Source organism: Argiope bruennichi, chromosome 9, assembly GCF_947563725.1.
Source record: "Argiope bruennichi chromosome 9, qqArgBrue1.1, whole genome shotgun sequence".
NCBI lineage: Eukaryota > Metazoa > Arthropoda > Arachnida > Araneae > Araneidae > Argiope > Argiope bruennichi.
In genome coordinates, this window is record NC_079159.1 from 1,316,315 (window position 1) to 1,334,267 (window position 17,953).

The 17,953-nt window shown below is 27.2% G+C and overlaps 2 protein-coding genes across 4 annotated transcripts in view; one reads left to right on the top strand and one right to left on the bottom strand.

Moving 5' to 3' along the window:
• LOC129983900 (uncharacterized) overlaps positions 1-5,957 on the top strand; it is a 112,888-nt gene extending 106,931 nt beyond the window's left edge. For all 3 annotated transcript variants that reach the window (XM_056093592.1, XM_056093594.1, XM_056093593.1), the window contains exons 11-12: positions 201-473; positions 1,912-5,957. In XM_056093592.1, coding sequence (XP_055949567.1) covers positions 201-473; positions 1,912-2,145 — 507 coding nt within the window. In that variant the 3' untranslated portion in view covers positions 2,146-5,957. The remainder of the gene's footprint in view (positions 1-200; positions 474-1,911) is intronic.
• Positions 5,958-8,428: 2,471 nt separating this feature from the next.
• LOC129984479 (transcription factor IIIB 90 kDa subunit-like) overlaps positions 8,429-17,953 on the bottom strand; it is a 50,228-nt gene continuing 40,703 nt past the window's right edge. The window contains exons 17-19 of the mRNA XM_056094367.1: positions 16,691-16,793; positions 15,220-15,288; positions 8,429-12,121 (exon numbers count right to left, since the gene is read on the bottom strand). Coding sequence (XP_055950342.1) covers positions 12,060-12,121; positions 15,220-15,288; positions 16,691-16,793 — 234 coding nt within the window. The 3' untranslated portion in view covers positions 8,429-12,059. The remainder of the gene's footprint in view (positions 12,122-15,219; positions 15,289-16,690; positions 16,794-17,953) is intronic.

Genomic DNA, 17,953 nt, shown 5'->3' on the forward strand with positions numbered 1-17,953 from the left:
TTTTCTGCAAGAAAATACACAGTTTATATACGTTTCTTGGTGCTTATTGGCACAATTCATTACTTTATGAAATTAGTGGGGTTTCTTTTTTTTATTTGTTTCAAGTCTATGTTATGGCTGTGTATTAATATTTGTCATGATTGTTTTAGTATTATTGTAAAATTTTCTATTGTCATTATTAACACTGGCTATTTTTATAGAAATCCGAAGCGTTAGTTACCATCCCAACCCTGGAGATGCCCCAAACTGTCGCCAAATTAAAAGAAGCCCTGACGCCAAAAACGGCAGCCCCCGAACCTTCAGATGAAAATAGAAAAGAATCTATAGAAGAGATGGAAGATGGCAAAGAGAAATCCAGAAGTGTCAGGTGGCTGGACGACACCACAGACCCCCACCTCGAAGGCAGTTCCACCGTCAGCAGTTCGGACAGCTTCCAGTCCGCTGCAAGCCTCCGAGAGCGCTCCTCTTCGGAGGTAGGGATTTGCATCACTGGCAGTCGTTACAGCAATTTAATCTTTTTTTTTTCTCTGGGAAACTGATCCTTAAAAAATGTTACCTTCGTCCTAGTCCCATCCGTATTTTGGATCGGAAAAAATGAGCATACTATGCATTCTACTGCGTACAATAGAGTAAAATTTCAGATTTTATTTGCAAATTTTACTGCAGTTTGAAAGGAAATTCTGTTGATAATATAAATTCGTTATAAATTATCAATCAATCGGAACGGAATTCAGTTGCAAACCAAAGAGAATCAGCGTAAATTGGTTTATTACCGAATGAACGAAAATTTACGTTACGATTCTTTTGATATGTAGTTCTCATTTCGGTTTTACGCTTTGACGAATATTTCTACTAGCTAAAGACTCTTTTTAAATATACGCAAGTACTGGAAGTAAAAATTAAAGGAGCTTTGAAGGTCTAATCCGAAATAGCATACCATGATAATGTTTTAAATTTGATTCATAGTATATATATTTATATATTTAATATCATTGTCATGATCGCGAATATAAATTCAATAAAACACAAGTAATATAATTTTTTTTAAAGTCCATTCCTACTTTCTCAAGAACTGAACTCGCATTCTTCCCCTTCACGGGAAAAATGCTGAAATCCTTGCATTTTACCGATTGAGCTGCTGCCTGTTGATTTCAATTGTCACTACAAAGTGCTAAAACTCTATTTAAGGTATTAAAAATGAATTAAATTTAATAATTAATGAATTAACGTTTGAAAAAACCGTATTAACATCAAGTGTCATCCACTACAAGTTTTAAAAAATGTATTTGAACTTGAGTGGATGAACAAAGAATAATTTATTAATGACTGAAAATTTCAACAAGATATATAAATATAAATATATATATATATAGAGAGAGAGAGAGAGAGTGAGCGAATAGTAAGAATTGAATAAATGTAAAATATTATTGTAAAATATATTTAAAGATATGTTTAATAATTTATAAAAATTATTAAACATATACGAATGATAGCGTGATGGTATTGAAAAGTTTATTGATTGGTACCATTGAAAAGCATATATTTTCCGTTTTAACAAATTGTTTTCGTTCAATAATGTGCTTCGAAATTATTGAGAGAAAATTTTACCGTTTCTTTGAATTTTTAATTTAAAATCTCATTAAAATTTTGAAAAATTCATTCTTGGTGAGAATTTTCTGCCCATCTAATGACCACATGCCAAATTTGGTAACTCGAGATGTAACGATTTATTCTGTCGAGAATTTCAAACAATTTTGCATTTTATAGATAGAGTGACAGCCTATAAACATTAATATATTAAAATAATATACAATTGATTAGAGATAGGCTACAGTTTTTAAAAAAAATCCTATAAGATTGGTTGTAAAATTTTATGCAAAATTATTTGAATTTCCTTTCCCCCTTCACTAGGTTCTGGAAGTCGCTCCTACTCTGCCAAGCCAGGTTCGAGCGGCCAGGCGGCCCACCATGCTGGAGAGGTCGACCTCAGAAATTGAGGAAAATGTGCACTGGGTCGGAGGAGTCGTGCCCGTGCTGGAATCCCTGTCGCCAGAATTCCTCGCCAACATTCCTGTCGTAGCGCAAGGTGGTTTCTTCAACAAGCAGAGATCTGCAACTCCGACTGCCAAAGACGACTCCAAATGAGCCCTCCCGTGATCATTCATTTTCAGATGGTTAACATGTTTACTTTCTCAGTATTATGCAGTGACTGCCTGAAGGTCTTTTAATGACGAAGATTAAGCCGAAGCGTACACTAGACGCATGCTCCTACTAGTAAAAGGAAATTTTTATTGAAAAAAATGCGTACAAGAGACTGTTGACTATCCGGCTTGCAATTCTCCAGCCTAATTAAAAAAGAATTCTCCTTCACAAAATGAAGAATCCTTTTTTTTTTAAAGAATTATGACAACGCTTCGCTTTAATAATTCGGTTGTTTTAAAAGTACATGAATCCATGCTGTATAATATACATAATTTAAATTAGACATTATACAATTTATCTTAAAAATGATTGCAATATTTTTTTTCTTTTCTTTTCTTTTTTCCATAGTAAATTTTTAAACGTATTATTCAGTATTTATTAGGAACATTTTTGAAGACTTCTTCTGAACTAAGAGATTAGAAAAGAAGAAAAACGAAAAAGTTTTTGGAAAAAAATAGCAGTTTTTAAAGATATTGGTAGAGTGGGAAGTGAACATTTATGGAAATTCCAGCCTTTCCACGTTGCTTTTTTTTAAATCCGTCCTGGCTTTCCACTACATGAATCCGGATAGTTCAATATCTATTGATACACTTAACATAGCAAATTTTTAACATGAACAAATGATAGTCGATCATATTAAGTGCAATTTTCTTTCTTTTTTTTTTTTATTAAAGAGTTTATTTTTACGCAAATCAAATACATCAATAAGCTTTTGCTCACAAGACATCGTGTAATAACATTTTTTTGGTGATGGGGAACTAAGAAATTATTTGTTTTTATGAAAGCGTCACGCACGCACACAAAAGAAACGACTATTTCCTTTTATTAAACGACAAGATTTAATAGTTTGTAGTATTTGATTTGAGCAGGCCTGTGTTTAATAGTGAATCCCAGTTACTGAAATAAATAAAACAGTTTTTATTTGAAGCTACTTAAAAGGTCTATAAAAACACATGCCATTATAAGAATTAAAAAAAAAATGCTTATAAATTTAGTCATCTAAAACAAACAATATACATTACTTTTAATATTTATCATTTAAAAAAGAATTCGCAACGTTTGAAAATATAATGAATCAATATTATGTTCGATTTTATCATTCTTAACGGTAGAATCTTCATTCGCATTACATATCCTTGAAATCTGTAGAATATTGGGATTATCTGCGTTAAATTAAATTATCTATTTTTTTTTAACTCACTAATTTCTATTTGCAAAGTTTTATTATTCTGTAAAATGATGAATTTTTTTTAAAGTCTGTCATTACATTGCATATAAAAGTGCGAATATATGAGTCTGAATAAGTTTTTTTCTAATTGTTGTATTAGTAATTAAGTGATACAAGTCTTTTATTTCCGTCAGTTGCATATAAAACCGATTTATCAAATATTCTATTGAAAATAGTGCAGCGTTCTCTTAATTATCACGAAAAAAATTGTAAAATTATAAAATCGCTGAATTTTATTGAAAATCGATGGACCAAAAATTCTTACAACGTCAACTTTTGATAAAAATTATCACTTTAGAACTTTACCATCGCTACTGAAAATTGTTTTATCTGTTTCGAAATTCATCAATATTTTATAATGATGCGTTTTATACACACTGCCTGTTATCAACACAACAATGCATAATCACTGCAATGGATCTTAGCATATTTTTAAATTTGTTTTTTATGTATTAAAACATTTTTTTCTTTTAACCAACCAATCCAAATCTTAAAATATGGTGTGGCCATGAAATAACTTTCAGTGTTTGGAGGCTTTGCAGCTGAAACTAATAAATGGAATGAAACTAAGTTCCTTCTACAATTCGTAAAAAATATTACAAAAAAAAAAAAAAAAAAATTCTGTGAATTTCATACTGTATGCCATTTAATTCTATATGTGCAACGTTTATTTCTCGAACGTTAATAAAATTTCGCACAACACATTGTTCGTGTGTTAGTACAATTAGAGACTTATCTTCCATTCCAACAGTGTCTAACTCTCCCCTATGGGTGATTCCCCCCCCCCCCCCATGCCTACCACAGTGTATTTGTGAAATTTGGCTTCATTTTGTTCAATAGTTTTAGCTGCAGAAGACTTGAAATTGAGAATGTTATTTTATTTTCGTCCTGTATTTTATCATACCATGATCATCAATTCCCGCTTTTGCAAATAAATCGGATTAAAAAAATTTTTTTCGCATTTTTAGAATATGCAGCCGTTGCCGACTAAAATTCTGAATTCAAATAGAAATTAATGTATATTTACATATACACAAAGCGATTTTATTTTGAACTTTTGTAAAGCAGAGTAATGGTTATATACACAAATTAAATCGTATTCAGTAAAGAGGGGGGGGGGTCTCGTAGCATAATTTGAGCTTTCAAATTGGAAGATTATTGGTTAGTGACCTAATTCTATGGGAGATCCCCACTGCAGAGCACTCGAAATTCTACAAAGGCCAAAACGCATGTGGTGCAAGAGTTTAGAGAGGGAGCTGCCGGGCGATCCTATTCGTATAACTAGTAAATTCTTACAGCTACACTGATATTTTATTTTTCTGAAATTTGACTTCCATCATCACGAAAGAAATAATAAAATTGCAAATGAATGAGTAATAAAATTGAAATACTTAAAAGAATTATATTTTATAATATGGAAGTACCAAACAGTCGTGAAAAAATTAATTTGATCCCAAAATGTCTTCAAAAATTATTAAATAAAAAAAAATCAATAATCATAAGAAATATCTTAGTCAACAAAATTTTAACTCTGTATACACAAATAATTTGCTTGATAGTTCTTTATATATATATATATATATATATGCAAAATAAATTTCTGATGCATCGCAATTTTTTCCCTTCATGATTCTAACATAAATAAATAAATAAAAAAATGCTCTTGTAAAAATATGTCATTTGAACTATCTGATCCTAAAAGGATTAATATATAAATAAAATTTTGGAAATTCAGCAATGGAACTGGAATATGAAATCCCTCATCGTATTGAAGGAGATAATAAGATGGTAAAAAGAAGATGATTGATAATTAATAAATTATCATCCAATACATTACACAATTTGGTGGGAATGCTATAAATGTTTCAAACAGAACTTCCATTTTTATTTTGGTCCATGATGAGAGCAGTTTGATGAAAGCTCGTGATTTTCCTCTTTTCGAATCTAACTCAACAGAAATATAATTTCGAGTTGCTTACTTTAGAAATAAATTCCATGAAAATATGTAATATATTTTTATGAGAAATATATTCAGAAATTTCTTGCACTTTCTTTCACAAAAACTTCCAATATTGGATGCTTTATTAAACGTTGCCCCCTGTTATTTTCCAGTTTTTACCAATGTGATAAAATCATTCATTTAAATCTGGCTGAATATTTAATGTAGTTTTCCTGTCATTTTTAAAAGAATATTTTTGCTTGACACTATTGAATTTATGACTTCCAAATGCTTTGAAAATCTTTCATATGTTAAAAGTAAATGAAATGTATCAAACTGCATTTGTTACATGGCACTGCAAATTGTTTATTATTGCAAATATTCAACCTTACATGAAACACCTTTTCTGCTTTTTATTTTTTTCAAGTGCAATTTTGTAACTGCCAGAATTTGTAAATAACATCTCACTTGCAAGAAAAATATCTAGTCCTTTGTTTTATTTTCTTTCCTGAAAATATGTTGTTTATTACTGTTTTTTTGTAAATTTGTCTTTTAAAAATATTATATTTCTATCCATAGTTATTATACTCAAGGGTAATAAAATTAAAAAAGCAAATAAATTAAAAAAAAAAAAAAAACTGAAAGCGTGAGACTCTTTTTTTATTCATGTCTGTGCTTATTAGTATTTACTAAACAGTTAACAAAAGCAAGGTGTCTTCTGAATAGATGTGGATCTACTATTTAAAACATCCATCTTTATTTTTATTTATTTCAATTTTTTTTATCAAAAACTACCTAACGTCTAAATAATTAAAAAAATGTGGCAATTTATTCTGGAAAAATGTAAAATCAGAATTTAATTTTTTTTAAATTTTGATCTCAACAATTTAAGATTTGTGTTTTCTCTAATTTCACCATATTTAAGCCAGTTTCAATAATAAAGTATATTTCACAAATGCAGTCATTGATTTTAACATTAGTCAGCAAATAAAAGCCAAACATGAATTTTGAACACATGATATATTATAGATAAAAGTTACTATTGTATCATTAGAACAAAAATTAGCTTTTTAAAAATAATTGTAAGTTCTTTTCTTAACAATTTTAGGTTAAAAAAAAATCAATAAAACGTATACTATTGGTATAATAAAAAATTACATACAGTACACTCCCGATTATCAGCGGAATTGGGTGGCGCGGCCGCCGCGGATAACAAAAATCGCGGATAATCCGAAAAAAGCTAAAAACGGGTATAGCGAAAAAGAAAACAGTCATTCCAACTTTGAAAAATCGTTTTATGTACAATAAAACGGAAAATAAACAGCAGGAAATGTTTAACTAACGCTTAATATTTTAGTATATCACTCAAAACTAACCTAAAATGCATTTTGTTAATGAAAACAGAAAAGTGCTTAGTATTTACGAGAGGCGTCAAGGATACACAGAAAAATGAATACATATGTACTGTTTTAATACTGTAATGTATTATGTAATTACAAAAGCATAACTGTAAAACTGCACCTTTTTAAAAAAACCAGTAAAAACACTTTGTGCGGCAGGCGCGGATAATCGGGAGTCTACTGTAATTCTAGATTTAATTAAAGTAAAAACACTTGAAATTGTTAATTTATTAAAAAAAAATAGTTAGAAAATAGATTGCATGTGGTAAACTATGTGCCTCAATTCAAGTTTTTTTTTTTTTTTTTTGACAAAACTTCCACTAAAATTTACCTGCAACATGTAAATGACCAAATGCTTTTTTTTTTTTTTTGCTATTTTTAATTAAAGAAATCCAAATTTATGAGCACATATTATCTACTCGTTAAGATATCCAATAGGTAAATAAGATCCATGTTAGATTTAATAATTTTAGTAAAGGAAAGGATTAGAAAAAAAATTTATATATATATATATACACACACACATAACATTTCAATTATTTTTTAAGAATAATTACTTGATCAGAAAGCATTATTTCCCAATAATTCTCAAATAATATTCATTTTTCCATAGCAAAGGGGCGGGGGATTCTCTAACTAAACCTATGTTAAGTCAGTAGCATTATTAAACGATGTATATACCTCAAGCAGAATGAACGAGCTTGCAAATATGTAATAATTCGCATGCATCTAAATGTTTCTAAACCATAGTTTCAAAAATCAACTCAAAATTTATTCCCTTAGTTATATATCAATCGACATTACCATGAAGCCTTCAGCAGAGTTAAGATGACAGTCTAGCTATCATTGTGCAGATCACCTTTCTTTTGAGTATGTAGACATGCTTTTTTTTAAGGAATGTGGATTGCCTAAACTTCTGCCTGATGACCTTCTGGTTTCCAAGAAGAAAATAAAATGAAAATGGAATAAATATATTTATAGTAATAGATAAATATACTCCCAAGTGCACAAATAACTTAAGAGATAGACGCTAGGATGGAGAACCATACATATCGTATCAATTGTTTTCTAAACTGACTGTAGATGCCAAACAGATGTACTAGAAAATGGAACTTTTTTCCCCCCTAAGGGTTAATGCCAATTTAACCTTTTTATTTCCAGGACACCATAAGTTATGAGAAGGCATTTATTCAAATCAAGTCCTATAAGATTTTATCTTTGAGTTATTAACAAGACTAGAATTAAATATTATATACATGTATCACAAATAATTTGGTTTTCTTGTTATTTATGTGGATATATTTTTAATTCTTCTGGGAAATATTTAATTAATCTATTCTTTATATAAGCAAAGTTAATTCATTTTAAATCCATATGAAATGAAGAGGGAAAAAAAAACGTAGTAGATGTTTGCGTGTCTTAGTCATAAAATTTATTTAGATTATCATATCACTGTAACGTCACTGTCTGCCAAAGAACAATTATGAAAGAGTGGTTTAGAAAATAATTACAACCAACTAAAAGGATTTGCAATTTCAATTCTTTGTTTAACTTGCGTTATGAAAACAAGCAATAAATATTACTATTTTTCAACCATTTCTGCATTGAAAATTGTTTAGAGTGTTTTAGAATTAGAATGCAACAGATGCTTTAAATTTATTTATTAATTTGTTATTTCAACAGTATTGATCATGAGGACAGTTACAATAGAAAATCAACAATACTTCTCTCTGATAATGATATAAATAAATAATGATAGACTAAATGCTGGTCTAATTTTGGGACACAAGACATAGCATTAGTTAACAGAGTGAAATTTGAGCAAATCAAATAAAAGGTGAAAGATAGAATAAAAATGAATAAGAAATAATGAAACGATTTTTAAAAGTGCATGAAATAAATAGAATGTTTAAGATATATAGAATTTTTTTAGAGTCTGTAGACCACACACAAGCACAACAGAGAAAAAATTATATATATTACATATCTTTAAGACAAAAAAGAAATATCACAGCTAAAACCATACCTGAAAATCAACAAATTGTTGCATACATTTAGTACATAATATATATTTGTTATACCACAATCATAAAACACACACAAAAAAAATTAAGCTCTAAGATATATTGCAATCCAGGTCTATTTTGCATAGAAATTCCACTTATTCTGAAAACATGCATTCCATGCTGGCTATCAGAAGATTTAAACATTATTATTAATATTCATTTTTTTGCTTATAAGCAATTCTGATATGCCTATTTCCTTACATATCAATAATTCAAGAGGTTATAATTTCAGAAGTTAAGTAAACATTGAATCAGCTTTGATATGAGGATTTTAAATGTTAGAAAATCGGTCTCTGGTAAAAAAAAAAGAAAAAAAAAAAAAAAAAGCAATAATTCTGAAAAATAATAAATTTTAGCATGAAAGATAATGAACCTAGTTTGTATTCAACTGCTTTGAATGCTAATTACAGCCGTTAATTAATTTGTAATAATTTTTTTTTGATGTTGGTAACTCTGCACTGGAAAAGAGTGATGCATGGCAAAATAATAGCAGATATTATTTACATTTAATTTTATCCTGTTTATTGTTAATAGGGAAAACAATGATTAAATTCACTGCAAATACACTCAGAACGTATAAAAGAAAGTTAGGACTCGTAAGTATAAGGATTATTTTCCACAAACCCTATAAGTTCACCTTAATGACATTTCCAAAAATGAGTATACTTTTTAAAGACGCAGAAATCATTTTTGGTATCCTCAAATGAATAACTTTAAATAGGAGAAACTTAATGAAAGATATTCCTCCTTTCCCCCCCTCAAATGTGGTGGAAGCCATTTTTTTTCCTGTCAAAAGTGCAGATCTTAAGATGATAATGAATGCCTATCTTATTAATGAAGGCACAGTAAAAAAAATAAATTTATTACTAACAAATCCAGCAATTGGATAAAAAAGTTTTTAAACCCTACTGAGAATTAACTGGATATAATATCATATAACTAATTATTATTATTATTACAAGGGATTATACATTCTTTCAGTATGTTTCCATATAAGCTGACATTAAATATCCATAAAATTCCACCAGAGATTTTGTTAATAAAGAATAACTAAGAGAAAGAATCCCCAGTTATGAGGTAAATTTGCACTAGAATTTGCCATAATTTATTACTAAATTAATCAGTTATTCAAATTTTGCTACAAAATGTTTCTCTAACTTATCATCCAATAAAACAAAATCAGATTTTTTTAAATAGAGAAATGCATGGTGCTAAATTTGAAATTTCTCTCCAAGTCCTGAAAACTGAAGCAAAGTAACCCTGGATTACAACAGCGAGAAATTAATGGAGCATTTTATTTATGACAAATCGATACCAGACATAATATTTCAAAGCATCCACCAAAATAATTAGTCAACATAATCCTCTTCATTTGAATAATATTAGTGATTACTCTACTTACCTATTTTAAAAATGAGTGGCTTTTTTTAAAACAGATTTTTATTTTTTCAATTAGAATGTCAAAAGATTCAGCAATTAAGCTAAACGTTATTAAACAAAACTATTTTTTTAAAAAAATTAGCTGTTTAAATTAAAGTCTTTTTGATTTTATTTTTTTGTCATTTCATGCTAATAATAAGTTGAAAATTGCAAAATGATGAAAAAAATAAAAAGGTTCGGACAAAAACAAAAGAAAGAAAATGACCTGTACATTAAAAAATTAATACATACTATAATAACCATTTAAATATTAATGAAATGATTTATAACACATTCAAATATTGCTTTAAATAAATTATTTAAATTACTGTACAATATTTATCCTCATTTAGTCAAGTGAGTATGAGAGATAAGATAATTCAGATGACATCCATCATTAATACACGCCATTCAATAACTCAGAGATAAAATTTAACAATATATTTGTGTCAGCAATAATGAGTTCTATATGCATATTCTAAAATCCCCTTATACATCTGCTTTTAAAAAAATTCACACACAAAAAATGATCATAGCAGCACGTAATGATTACATATTCATTTTTTTTATAATAATAAATGGTAAAAGTAGAGGTAAATTGCAACAAATACTTATAAAGCAATTCTAAAGGAGCATAAGCTTTCAGGTAACAATTGAAGTCTAATGACACTTAACCACAAACTGTTTTTTTTAAAACGCTATTCAAAACTTTGTTTTTATTTATTATTAATTACTATTGCATTTACTTATTTTAGTTAGATATACAGTGCCATTCAGAATGATTCAAAAAATCAATAATTCACGAAAGGATGAAAATAATAAAATATAGTTAATACAGAAAGTTGAATGTTTTTTTTTTCTCATGATGTTAAAAGTTATTGTCTGCACAATTCAAAATTTAAAGAACCAGGTATTTCAGCAGCAGCTTAGAGTACGATGTTCAGAAAACGAGTAAAGTATTAATTTACAAAGAAGGGGGAACTGCCCTTTTTTTGCTGTATTAGGCATCATTTTTGATGGCATGACAGCACATACATAACAAATGTTTATGTAGCATAAAAATTTGGTTTCTTGTTCTTATAGCTAAGTTCTTGAATGAAGGATGATAACTCAACATTTGCAAGTCACTCTAGCAATTTTTTTCTATTCTACATAATGCATTGCCATATTGATTATTGAATCATTTGAAATCATGATAGTTGAAAAATTAGGAACTATGCAACCAATAAGTTTTTGTAACCAAAAACATTAATTCTTTCAAAACTCCTTTCTATGTATGCAAATAGCTTCTGCTATTTTGATTTGTTTGTAAATTATTGCTTTTTTAAGACTGCAAATTAATTAAACTTTCTGAATACATGCATACGTGAAACTGCAATACGAAAAAAAAAAAAAAAAAGTAACAAAGCAGCAAGTGAAAAATGTCTGAGAAGCCCCGATTCCTAACCTAATGAAGTACAAATAATTTTAAAGAACGCTTAAATTAACTTCTAGCAATCTGCACAATTATTTATGACAAAAAAAAAAAAAAGGCTTTAGAACAGCACATTATTGTTTTGAATGTTTTCAATGTAAACAGTTTAATTATATTTACACAAAGAAATTTAAAAAGTATTTTGAGTAACAATATAAATTCCTATAACAAATATACATATGGAACACATGCATGTATATATATAAAGCATTCATATGTACAATATAATACAAATTATGAAAAAATATTCAACCTTGTCTTTCTTTGCTATACAAAATTAAATTGTACATAAAAAAATATATTTCTCTTAAACAGAATTGCATTTTTATCTTCAGTCATAACACATTTGGTCTTCAATGAATTTATCATAATCGTATTCAACAGGCCCATCATCTGCAAAAATAAAATATTTTTGTAAAGACATATTTATGCCAATTATTACATTCAACAAATAATACATAAAACTAATGATATTCATGCCCAATTTCAATTCCATTATGAGCAATGACAAATAGTTACTAATATTAAAAATTACAACAATGAAGACTAGAAATTGTACTACAAAAAGTATCATTTATATTAAAAAGGTATAATTGTGATCCTATTTCAAAAATTTAGAGAAAAGGAACAAAAATTTTAAAAAGTCAGATTATTCAGAAAATATATCAGGGTTCTCACTCTTATTGAAGGAGGGAGGGGGGAGGGATTCAAGAGTCTTCCAAGGAAAGTTTTTTTAGAAAATTCAGGGACCATGAAATTACATGTTTTAGATATAGATGGACAAATAATAAATTTCAATAAAATACTTTCACTATTAATTTTCAATGCATGATTACATTCTTGCCCACTACTGCTAAATACTTAAGAAAGAGCACCAATGAGATTTGTTATGCTCATCTTGAGTTACGAAGTTAAAACTTGCAGCTCAAAATGGGTTTTGAAATCATAATGCAAACACCCTTACCATGAGCCACCACATGGTAACTACTATATAATTTCTCCCAAATAACTAAAGGGTGCTGACTTTACAAATACAATTTAGTTGAAACAAAATTCATTAAAAAATGCTAAATCTATAAAAATATCGTAATCTAATTTTTCACCAGTACTTGGCAGAATAAAGGAAAGAATATAAGAAAGAGATACAAATTAAGAAACTGTGTCAATAAAAAGTTTTAAACAAATTTTAAATTACATAAAACTTATAATTTTTAAAACTACTCAATTCTGCTATACACTGGCAAGCTATTATTTTTGGTCTTTTCAACGTTTGTTCATAGATTTTTACAGTTTAAAAATAATCTTTTGAATAATAATAATAAAAAATAATAATCATTGTTTTATCTACAATGTGTTTCTTTTCTTTTATGCCTTTCACCATTTTGAGATTGTAATTTTCGTTTGTCCAATCTACTGACCTAATTAGAGTGAGCATTTTCCTACATATATAAGTTGATTTGAAAAATCATCACTTAATTGCCTTTTTTCCTCAACTCAGCTGATATCAAATGTTTTACAACAGATAGTTTTGTTTGAAATTTTTCAACCTCAATATTTTTATTTGAGAAAATTCACTTTCAATTATAGTCTGGCCATGGGATTGTAACAAGAGAATCTCAATTACCTTCTATACTCTTTGATAAGACTTTTGACTGTTTCAATATTTTATTGAAAACTTGTCTATTCAATTTTTGGATACTGTATATTTCACAAAGTCTACTGAATTTCAAGTCAAATCATAAAAAAAAAAAAAAATACTTCAGTTCGATTAAAATAGTACCATATTGTTTTTCTTATAGGTGCTTTCAATCCACAAGAATAGAAATAATGGCTTTAGTCTAGATATATCAAGACTCATTTGGCTATTTTCCATGGATCTGAACATTCATATCTCCAGTAAATATATGGTTAATAAGGAAATTATACAAAATTCTATGAATGAAAGTATATATGAAGTTCTGATATCAATGCTCAAATCTGTTGGCTGTTTTTTTCCCCCCTGATTATCAGAAAATGTATTCAGACTTCATAATTTAGACAAAATGTTATATTTATACTTAAATTTTTACTTCTTTTTTTTTTCTTCTGAAAATTGACTATTAAAATTCCTTCTAAAATTATTGAAAAGTTGTTTTAGAATAGGATTTTATTTTTTTCAGTCCACAAATTTGAAAACATTAGTAGCAAATTTCACTTATTTTTCAAGGACCTAATGAAAAACCAAGCACTTTTTCAGGGCCCTTAGTGCAGCAATATAAAATTTTTTTTAAAGATATTCAAGGACCGTGGGTTCCTTGTCAATATAGCTGGATAGCTTACATATTTTCAAACAATTTTATTCAGTGCTGTAAATAATTTAAAAAAAAATAAAGATAAAAATTAATTGATGCTTCTATGTTTATTTAATAAAGTAGTCTACAATTTCTAATTTTTTTTTTTTTTTTTTTTTTTTTTTTAGAAACTGAAAAAGTATGATTCTTATTTTTTTAAATGATATATTGTATCAAACATAAAATTTGGTAAAGATCATACAAGCATTTCACAAATCTGAAAATTCTGGATTTAGTAAAATAAAAAATCTTATAGACTAATATATGCAAATCACAATTACATCTAAATAAATTTGATTTTTAATGAATTAATGGAGGACATAGTCAGTCAAATGAGCATATTAAAAAAAAAAGTTCAAATATGTAAAGTGTTTCATATCACGTGTTAAAGTAGCAATGCATCAGTCAATTAAAATTAATTGATCTTAAAATTAAACACTGCAGAGAAAATAAAAAGCATCACAATCATTTCTAATCAAAGCAAAATAAATGATGCAAAAAACTCTTTGAAAGAAAAACATAACAAGAAACAAATAAGCAAACAGTTGCTTATTATTTCTTTTAATAATTAATAGATATTAAAAAAAATGAAGCTTATTTACTGACTATTACAAATGTTGTATGCTTTATAAGCTAACAAACAAAAACTTTAAACAACAAAAACAGTTCACATTGCATTACAATATTCCATATAATGACAAACGATTAAACATCTCTAAGCAGCAATTTAAAATATAAGAGACAAAGAATCTACCTCACTTATTTAATATTCAACCATCATATGATATTATAATTTACTTAAATTACTAAATAGCATCCAGGAGAAAATATTTTTAAATCCTCAAGAATTAGCAGTAATATTTCAAGAGTAAATGACACTCTAAGCAAGGCATTCTTTTTACACCAGCATCATATTTCGTTTTAAAAATTGATATATACACACTAATATTTTGTCTTTGTGATGCCTTAATTGTCTATGACATACCATAGACAATTAAATATATTTAAATGATGTAAATTTAAAAAAAATTTGACCAAAATATTAAAATAAATTAATATGTCATTCAAGTTATTTCAAATAAAAATCTGATTAGCACTTCCAAATCAATTCTAAATCAAAAAATAAAAATAAAAGCATTTTTTTAAAAATAGTTAACAGACCGTCAGAAAACCCATATTCTTCTTCCAAATCCTCCTCTTCCACTTCATCCTCTTCCACTGTAACTGGAACTAAAATATGAAATGTAACAGTAATTACAAAAGTGAAAAAGAAGGTAGTCAATTGATAAATTAGTTTACAAAAGATACAAGTAGTTTGAATTGTACACTTCTATTGCTGATTGAAAGAAATCTCTCCCCACATGTATATTGATAATTTATTTAGAGCAAGAAGAAGAAGAAGAAAAAAAAGCATTTCTGTAGACATTCAAGCATTCTACTGCAACATAAAAAGTTCTATAAAGTAAAATAAGTTGCTGTAATTTACAGAAATACATTTTTAAATTACATTAATTCTTTGAACACATAATATTTTCATGTAGCTTAAAAACATAGCAAAGGTGATCATAAGCTTAGAATTGTTGCATCACATTTGCCTTTCCCCCAAATTTATTGCAAAATATGCACCATGAAGTTATATCACTTAAAAAGAATTCAATCAAAATAGGAAAATTTCCATTTTATTATTTTTTTAAGCACCTTAAAGGATAAGAATTTATGCCACAGAAATAAAGGGAAACAAGAAGTCATCTTTTATTTTATCCCTTTCCTTGTCATTTTCATAGATTTTTTCATTTTCAATATATAATTAGAGAGCTAAAACTGTTATTCCTAAATGAAAGATTTCATTTTGTTTATGTATTTAGAATATTCATTCATATTTTAAATACATGCTGAACATCTATTGCCCACTTTTTCAAAAAAAAAAAAAAAAAAAAAAAAAAAAAAAAAAAGTTCAAATTTCACCTTATTTAGATTATTTGGAGATTTAATTGTCTTTTAATTACAATATATATATTGTAATTAAAAGACAATTTAATTATATATGTTTAAATATATATATATATATATATATTTAAATTAAGAATTAAATATTACAACTTTTAAAGTTGCATTCATGAGATCAATCTAAAAATATATTTAAAGAAATGAATATTCGAATAAGAATATAAAATTTTATGGTTTTATATATAAGAAGCAAAGATAATTTGAATTCTCCTACTAGAAGCAGAGGTTAGAAATAACGTTATTGTACGTCATGTTATTGTACATGAGATTTATACTCAAAATCAAAACTTCTCAGATGAAAGTTTGATTTTGCTCTTTTTAAAAAACATTAATAAATAAAGATTTTTATGCTTACATATCCAAATTTTTAAAGCAATTTCTGGATTTTTTTAAATAATAAAATGTTTAATTTTTAACAGATTTTAAAATCATATTGTACTGCAAACATATAATGTAATTCAAAATAAAATACTAGGACTTAAATAGATATGTTCATGACAGAAAAATATGCTTGCAAAATATGCTCATTATGTTAATGCACTGCTTCACTTCTATAATACATGCAACATAAATTTACAAATATACTGTCTAAGAAATTTTGAAGATACAGTAAAAATAATCCCACCATGATTTTTGGTGATGAGATTATCAATGTCAAAAGCATCCTTTTCTGCATTTCCTCCAAGTACAGCAGTTTCAGAAATTTTTGCTTTCTTTGCTGGAGGGTCCTAAAATAAAGTGTTTAAATTTTTATCCAATCAAATGCAGAAATAAAAGTACAACAAATATATTGTAAGGCTCAGCAAAATAATCTTTTTCTTTGCTTAAATAATTCATGACAAATTACTGGTTTCAAATTAACTTTCCCTGCTCGCTGTTTAGGAGTAATACTGTCAAGTCACAGACTTGTATATTTTTCACACACATAAATATTAAATAAATATCTCATCAATATGATTTCAAGTATTTACTTGTTTGAAAAATTCAAAAAGCAATTTTTGTAACTATTTTTTTAATTTGCGTTTAAGTGCTTTCTTATGATTTAATAGAAAATTATTTAATATACCATGCTTTTAAAACAAGACTAAAAAATTATGAATTTTAAAAATTTACCATCACAAATCTTCAAGGTAATATGCATAGCATTAGGAGAAATTATTTTATATTTTTAGTCTATTTTAAAAATGTGATATATTCATTTTTTTTAATAAGATAATTTTTTTTAGCTTTTTAATCTTGAGTGTATGAAATTACAATCTATTTTAAATGAACTTCTCAAATGAGCTAATGATATGGCATGATACCACCTGTCGGTAATGAAATTTGTTTTTATCGATTGCAAAATTTGTATCAAATGGATCTTGTTAAAATAATAACATTTATTAAAATTAAGCTAATTCAAAATCATTTATCATCTTCTGAAGGAAATTTTATCTAGATAGCAACATTAAGAGTTCTGTAGTAATGAATTAAATACTTTTAAAAGTCCTTCTTAGTGTTAAAAATGATATAAAGCTACAACTTTCATTTCCCCTAAAAATTCATAACAATTAAATTTTCATTAAACTCAAAATAAAAAAAAATGTAAATAAAATCCACAGGTTTATGCGATATGTTACAAAAGGGAGAGGAATATAATACAGGAATAACTAAAGGGTGTTCTCCTAAGTAGTTAACATAGTAGTATTTTAAACAATGCTATTAAATTTTACAATTACATATTTTGAGTAAATCAAATTAGTGACACTGCATTGCAAAATAGAAGAATTATTTTGGTACATACAATAAAATCAGTTTAATGCCTGCAATTATGCAGAAATTATGAAGTTGAAGATCTATTATTTAAATCTATACAGATATTAAATTCACACTCAGAATGACTAAAAAT